Source organism: Salvia splendens, chromosome 16 (assembly GCF_004379255.2).
Source record: "Salvia splendens isolate huo1 chromosome 16, SspV2, whole genome shotgun sequence".
Taxonomy (NCBI): Eukaryota; Viridiplantae; Streptophyta; class Magnoliopsida; order Lamiales; family Lamiaceae; genus Salvia; species Salvia splendens.
The window spans coordinates 15,819,951-15,828,551 of record NC_056047.1 but is presented as its reverse complement, the minus strand read 5'-3'; the positions used below and the strand labels follow the sequence as shown (position 1 = coordinate 15,828,551).

Genomic DNA, 8,601 nt, shown 5'->3' with positions numbered 1-8,601 from the left:
CACTCCACCACATGATCATTTTGAAATATTATGAACATTAATTATCCTTATACATTAAATCTGAAATTCTTTTTCCACCAAAACTAATAATTCATATTAGTTTTGTATGCTTTTAAGATAATTCATTTTAATTTTATATGCTTTTAAGATAATTCATTTTAATTCTATATTCTTTTAAGAAATTATTAATTATAATATATTTCTTATATTTTAATTATATTTTTACAATCACTATATTTTACAATATAGGAGTTTATAATTATACATAGACTTTAATACTAGTTTTTAATATTGTGTATTATAGTTTATTATTGTATTCAAACTTAACGTCATTAAATATTCTAATATACTAATATAAGACTTGTTTTCTATAATAATACAATTAAAAGTATAATACTATAATATTTATTGATAAAACATTTAATTAAATTTTATTATTTATAACTAAATAAATAAATATATATGTATAAACAGTATTACGGTTCAACCAATGGTTCGACCAGTGAACCGGTTGAACCAGTGAACCAGTGACGACGCCGGTTCGCTGGCCGGTCCGGTTTTTAAAACATTGGTTGTAAACTACCCAACTACGGGTACCTAACCTTCAAACACTAAATTCAAATCTATCATAATCTAAAGTGTCAGTTTACTGAAAAGATAAATTTACTCTTTTTGACGGGAAAATGCAAAGCTATTTTGTTTACCCTTTTGGTCATTTAAAAAATGACAACATTAGAGGAAAATTGGTCCAATAAAATGATAACTTCCCAAGTAAGCTTTGGAACAATTAAAAAGCAACATTGAATCTGCAAAATGAAACTTAAGGGTGAGAAGAAGAAAGGGTGCATCGAGGACTAAAACAAAAGAGGGTGGGGGGGGGGGGGGGCTTAGCTACTGGCCGACGGGTGGTTGGGCTCTCGATCAGAACCGGAGCTCGGAGGGGGGGGGGGATCGATGCTCTTTTTCCCTCTGCCGAGGCTGGACGACGACAACACCAAGGCTGGAGGCGCCGGGTCACCGTGGAGTGACGAGAGGAGACGACGGACAGTGGGCGCATGACACTGATGAACGACGGACGTATTCCTACCGTCGTGAGAGCGAGCTAGCGGACGGTGGCTTCCGCCAAGGCGTCGGTGCCGCCCAGAGCGGTGGTCGACGGGCGGCGAAGGGGGGGATTCCGGTTTCACGTCAAGCTAAGGTTCCTACCTAAGCTGGAAAATTTGAAAGCGAGGCGAGAGAGGAGAGGTGGAGTCCGGCACAATGGTGGTGGGAAATGGCGGTGGCGATGGAGCTAGGATGGGAGTATATTTTTAAAATTGGGCTACTTTTTTTTCTTTGTGTTAAATTGAATTGGGCCACAAAAAAATGATAAACTTAGGCCTGATTTTAATTTCATTCGGGCCATCAAATTAATTCTTTTGGGCCACTTCCTTTAATAAATTTGGGGCCATGGAATTTAATTCCTTTGGGCTATGAAAAATGTTAGTCATTTCAATACTTTTACCAATAAATAATTAAATTAGACTTTTGCCAATTTAATACAATTAAGTATTTTAATCCAAGTGGTTTAATTTATGTTGCACAATTAATAAGACAAAATACAGAGATGGCTACTAATTAAAAATTACTTATTTGCCCTTTTGGCGGGAAAATGCAAAGCTATTTTGTTTTACCCTTTTGGTCATTTAAAAATGGCAACATTGGACAGAAAAGAGGCAGATATTATTGGACAAAAAATTGGGCTTTATTTGTGTTGGATTTTATGGTTTTGAAAAAATTTATAAAAATACAGTTTTAAATTGGGTGTTACGTATATATCATTATATTTATATTTTAAAATTTAGGTTTTAATTTTGAACTATTAATTTATTGGACTTTGTATAAATATTTTTTAATTTAAACTCATCTTTGTAATTAAGTTTATGTATTATTATTTTGCCTTTTATTTGAGTTAAAATTGGAATTGTGCTAAAGAGTTTAATTTGCCTTCTATTTGGGTTAAAATCAAAATTTTATTCATCATTGTAATAATTTCTTCTCTGAATTAATCTATAAACTAAATGGCAACACAAATATATAATTTAAAATATTTTTGAATTATCTAATATGAGTATACTGTTATTGTACGTTTCTTATTCCAATTTCTACTCTTTGATCTTTAATCACACATATTTTCTTTATTTGTATATTTATTCTAATTAACTTATATTCTTTGATCCTTAGTGACACATATTCTTTTTGTTATTAATTTTATTGTTTTTACTCCACTTGGATCATAAAATAAAATTTTATATAAATAATACATTCATTAAGGAGTAGTAAATTCTTCATTTAGAGTGAGAGAAGATAAGTACATTTTTTTTTAAATCTTCACATTGCTTTGAGTTCTTCTTTTCTATATTTTTATTATATTTTGTATTCGTTATTTGAAACTCTTATGTCCCGTGCATAGCACGGTGGTTAATACTAGTTGTTAGAAAGTAAGAGTCATTTTTTTTTCTTCTTAAAATTGTCACTGTAACCTATAGTGAAGAACTTCACAAAATATGATTTATGGAGTTGCAGATAATATTGAAATATACTACTACTACTACTACTAATTTTAGGAAGGGTTTGTGACTTTGTGTTGGTCCAAAAAATGTATGCCCTCTCAGAAAAAAAGATGGAGAGGACCACAGCCATCACTAAGCATTAGACGTGTGTAAAAACATATCTTCTAATAGGGCCAACGGCATAACCTCCCTGATTTTCTGCACAAAACTAATAATTCCTTTGTCTATGTACGAATGCGATGTTTTTCTGTATACTCCAATTTTTTATAAATTCTTATGTTTTACCTATTTATATTGATAATTTAGAACATGAAGATTATGAAATCGTATATAATTTTTTTTTATTATAGAACTATATAAAGCACCATCTTAAGAAACTATTTTGAAAAAGATACTTAGTTCCTTTTTTTTAGATAAAAATGCTCAAATGATTGAAGAATGATGAGCTGAAAAACAACGACGAACCATAAGAGCTCAAAGAAAACATGCTCCAAACGAGATGCTCCAGACAACACAGTGTACTCAAACATAATAAAATGAAACAAAAAAAGACAATCAAAGGCACACACGGGCAGTGTAGCCAGGCAGCAAAAAATTAAGAGAAGAAACGCAGCCATTGAACCTATAATCAAGAGAGCAACGAATAGCAATCGAGAGGCGGGAAATAGTACAACTTCAATCCAGAGAGAGGGTGTAGAATAAGCAAGTCGTCTTCATCTCGTCAAATAAGCAGATCAAAACAGTTAACTTTCAAAAATAGCCATTGAGTTTGCCCAAACTTCTAAATACCATCCTCTCATCCATATACAAAGGCACAAAAAAGTAGATTCTTTTCAAACGTCCGATTGGACTTAAATTCATGGAAAGTACTCAGTTCCTTAGATATAATAAAAATTATTCTTTGGGGTGCATTATTATTATTTGGCTATATTATACACTAATGTACTATCTATGTATCCCCAAGGCTTACAAACAAATCTAGCCAGCCTATTTATTTTAATTAATAAAAAGTCAGTTGGGCTTTTGAAGTTTTATGATAATAAGCTCAATAGCATATTAGTCATATGAAAAATTGAAGAAAAAAAATAGAGAGACACTAACTGTGATAACAAAATTATACTACCTCCGTCCAAAAAAACTATAATTTTATTATTTTGGATTATCCACTAAAATAAAGAATGTTTTATTTAAACAAATAGTACAACTCTATACATCATTCTAAATATAGATCTAGTAATTCAAAGCACTACTTTCACTACTTTTTTACTCTCTCTATCTCTTATTTTACTAATTACACATTAAAACTTTTATCTATTTTTTTTAGACGGAGATCATAGAAAAAGGGGATAAAGGAAACAATAGCTTACATGCTTTAGCCACTACCTTCTAATCTTCCTGGACTTTGATGCTTTAAGTTATTGTAATTATTTCCATAAGTATAAAACCTATGGATCTATCACTATACATTTACTTATACACTATGATAACTTATTTAGTCAAGGTCTATAGATCAAGTTATACAGTAACCATATTTCCTTTCAACCAATACTCCTCTCTTACTTATATATCAATTATCAGATGTTGACAGAAAACATAACTTAATATAATAATATCCATACTTTATACGCCAATATTATAATGAAAATAACCATATTATAACAATATTAAAAGAAACACATCACCTATATATTTGAGTAATTTTTGTGGGAGGCGTAGTGAACGCGACTTGCTAGTTGCTCCTACTCCTCTGCAAATCAATGTCACATTTCTTACTTTCTCCATATAAAAATCTAAGATATAAAAAACATTATGTCAACAAATTAAAATTAACACATTTTGTCGGTAAATATCTAACTTTATAATTATTTACAAATAAATGCATGCAAAACAGTACACGCACATGTCGCCACCCTCTTAAGTATAAATTCCCGAGTAGGCAACTACATTTATGAATTAAATAATTAAAAAATATTGCTCTCCAAAATAAATTTATAAAGAATTACTACTACATACTCGCATACAACATTGATGCTATCATTTATGATTAGAGGGAATGATGCATGAATGCAATAAATACCTCAACCAATAAGGGTAATAGTAATATTTTTTTTAAAACAGGGTGGTGATTAATTTATATAAATGTATATATAAAGTTAGGGTAATTTTGTCATCTTTCACTATTTTTAAAACTTAAAGAATTTATCTATTAATTTTAACTGTTTTTTTATTCTACTTTATAGCCCTCATGTTAGTTAAGAAAAGAACAAAACAACAATACTTTTAACTTACTTTATAAAAATGCTTATTTTTTTAAATAGGCGAAATAGGGCAAAATTATCTCAATTTTGTATATACATTTATATAAATTTATCTTTACCCTTTAAAATAATATTGAAAAACATGTGGTTATGAAATGGGATGCTCGAAAATAAAGAAAGGTTGACAAAAAGAGGTAGCTCCATTGCACCTACAAAATGGGGGAAATTGGCCACTTGTAACCATAATAATTGTAATGATAATTGTAACCTACTTTTCAGTACATATTTATCAAGTACTATACACAAACCACACAAAAAATTAAGGGCATAAATTCTCAATCATACAAATATATATACTCCATAATGCCTAGCTAATAGCATGAACGCGTTTATTGACTTTAATGCTCGCAATAATTATGACCAATCAATGCCAGTGAACTAATTAATTACTGATCGTCGTGTATTAATTTGTAATTATTTTTTTACTAAGATAAACACAATTTTTTTTTTAATTTTTTGTTATTTCAAGCAATTTTTTCTTATATATAGGAAGATAATGACATAAAAATAAGGCATAATGCATCTTAATTAGGGTCCTTATACTATTGTCTTTTAGTATTTCATTAGATCCCCATACTATTTTTATGTTTTAATGAGACTTTAGTTTTTACCTCCACTTTATTTTTCAATAATTCATTATTTAACGATGGATCAGAATCTATATAGTATTACTACATCTTTTTGCTTATCCAAAAAACTAATAGCATGCTTCCTATCTTGGTTGGGCACTCCTTTTCATAAGTTTGATGTACATTAGATTTTAAAGTTCGATTAATCTAAATTAATTGACCTTTTTGTGTATTGAGACTAATTTATACTCCATATACGCACTCTTTAACTTTTTTTGTTTTTATTGTGCGAGTCCAGATTCTAAATCCGTGGATTAGTCCTCTTTTTCTATTTTTTTTTTATTCTCGTTTTGGCGTGTTTATATTACTTTGCACATCAACGTGCGGAATGCACTCTATTACAAAAAAATGTTTAAAATTTGCATTTTATTTCCCTAATAAATTACCATTCGAATTATATATTGAGTATGAGCTAAGGTATTTTAATTAATGATAGCATCAAACCAGTAATAAATTTAATCGAAACATAATCCAACACAAACACTTTTACACTACTATAAAATCTCATGCAATTTAGCTTCACCCAGACAATAAAATGCATCTTAATAAGTACTCATGTGTTACTTTTGATAGAATTGATAACTTATCAGTCTTTGAGTCATATAATTAGAAAAAAGATTCATATAATTAGAAATGATCTAAAATGTGTATTTTTATCATGTCAAGTTTATTTATTTTCTTTATCAAAATGTCCATCCTTCAATCCATAAGTTTTTCCAACTAATAAATTGGGATTTGAATTATCACAGCTATATAAGAAATAAAACTTTAAATTACTATAGCTCCACAATAAATAAATAAATCATTATTACTCTCGATTATTGAATTCTTTGTCTTCACTCATTTCAGCTTAAATTTAGTAAAATAAATATCTAAACAATCACCGAAATTGTACTAATTCCAAATAAGGTTAAAGAATTTATCAGCACATCATATTTGTAGTTGTCTTTTCATTAAATGGGACAAAACTAATAATTGAAGGATTAAAGTGTAACAATTGATATCTAATACTCCTAGTAAGGAAAAAACATACTCCATTAGTTAAAAAATTACAAATGGAGGATCCCTAATTTGTGGTATAAAATTGATAAATACGTGCGTAATATTCCATACCAGTTCTTGGTTAGAATCGTTCGATAAGATGCTCATTTTTTCGATTGAGAAAATGTGCATTTCAAGAATATTACTTATAAAAGTACTCACATGATACAAAATACACACATTCAACTATATTTTGCCAAAAAGGTGGCTTATGAAATCAAATAACAACATAAAAGAACAAATTCCATTTACTTAAGCTAATATAATAACACTTCTTTTACTCATAAACACTCCAGTTTTACATTCGAAATCTATCCAACAACCCAAACTAAAACTCTTCCCTAACTCAGCAAAATATTTATATATATATATATATATATATATATATATATCAAAACGCCTCCTCACAGAGTTACGAGCGGATCCGACCCGAAGACATCCCCAAACTCAAGAAAGAAATCATCACCCGACCCGAATCTCGCTCCCAAGTCCGCACCCGACTCCGAAACCACGTCAGCGCACCACGCGATACCCGTTCCGTACAAATCGGTTTCCTGATCAAACCAACCGGGTGCGCCAACCGGTTCCCCCAAATCCGAGAACAAATCGTCGCCGAGAGGGAAAATCGGGAAATCCGCGCCGCCCTCGGCTTCTCCCGCCGCATACGACGTCTCCGCCTCCGCCTCGGGTGAGAAGAAGCGGAGCACCGATTTGGGTGACGCGGCATTATCGCGCGACGACGAGGTGTACCCTGACCTGTCCTTGTTGTACCCTCCTGGGTTGAAATTGGTCAGCGCGTCGGGCCCACGCAGCTGGATGGCCGCGTGGTCGTACACCATCGCGGCCTCCTCCGCCGTGTCGTAGGTCCCCAGCCACAGCCGCACCCGCCGCATGGGGTCTCGAATCTCCGCCGCCCACTTCCCCCACGGCCGCTGCCGCACGCCGCGGAATTTCCTCGCGCCGCCGCATTCCGCCGCCTTTCCCGCCGCATTCTTCGATTTTCTCCCTCCGCCGCCGCCGCTCCGCCTCTTCTCCGGCGGCCGCGCCTTGTAGTCTCCGTCTCCGCAGCAGGGGCGAATTGTGACTTGGTGGATGTATTTTCTGACTCTCCGGCGCTTGAGGTGAGAGGCGGCGGCGGTGGCGTCATCGTCGCTGGAGGAGTCGGTGGCGTCGGCGTCGGTGACGGAGACGCGGAGCGTCTTCATCGGGGAGAGATTGGGGGAATATTCCATCGTGGTGATTTGGTGGAGATGTTCAGTGTATTTTGTAGGCAACATGGTGCGTGTGTGTGTGTGTTATCAAAGTGGCATTGAAAGCGAAAGAGATTAAAGAGAGATTCTGAGAGAATAAAGAGAATTAAATAAGAACCGTTAAAGAGAAGAATTGAGACAAGGAGAAAAGGGGACAAAATCAGAGATTATAAGGAAAGTTTTTGAGGAAAGTAAATTATACTCCTACTAGTGAAAAGAAGAGCTTCGTAAAAGCTTCTCTGCGGATATATAGAATCAATGGAAAGCTTTTTTGGTTTGCAGATGAATATGTTAAATGGTATAGACAACATATTTAGAGAAGAAAGCAATGGGAGAAGATTATTGTATTTTGATTGAATGATAAAAAGGTACTCAACACCCATATATTTATAGGGATGTTGGTGACTTTTGAGATCCTACAATAAATGTATATTCATGGAACTACACTACTATTGGAACAATGCATGCACATCTTCAATGCTTCTTGGAACTCTATTCTTCTTTAATGCTTATTGATACTTCCCCTTTTCTCAACACTCCCCCTCAAATTGAGTGGTGGGATCTCCAAAACTCAATTTGGAAAGCACATCTTCAAAGCTCCTTGAGTTGACTGCTTTAGTTAGGATGTCGGCAAGTTGATCCTCAGAGCGAACAAAAGGGAGTTCGACAATCCCATTCTCAATGTTTTCTTTGATGAAGTGTCTGTCAACCTCCACATGCTTCGTTCGATCATGTTGTACTGGATTTTGTGAGATGCTTATAGCGGCTTTGTTATCACAATACAACTGGCACTTGCTTGGAGGGAGATTAA

The 8,601-nt window shown here is 33.4% G+C and overlaps 1 protein-coding gene across 1 annotated transcript; it reads right to left on the bottom strand.

Moving 5' to 3' along the window:
• Nucleotides 1-6,762: 6,762 nt before the first annotated feature.
• Nucleotides 6,763-8,128, bottom strand: LOC121770025 (ethylene-responsive transcription factor CRF2-like). The gene has a single exon (XM_042166818.1). The coding sequence runs from the start codon at nucleotides 7,815-7,817 to the stop codon at nucleotides 6,945-6,947; it is 873 nt and encodes a 290-aa protein (XP_042022752.1). The 5' UTR covers nucleotides 7,818-8,128; the 3' UTR covers nucleotides 6,763-6,944.
• Nucleotides 8,129-8,601: the final 473 nt, after the last annotated feature.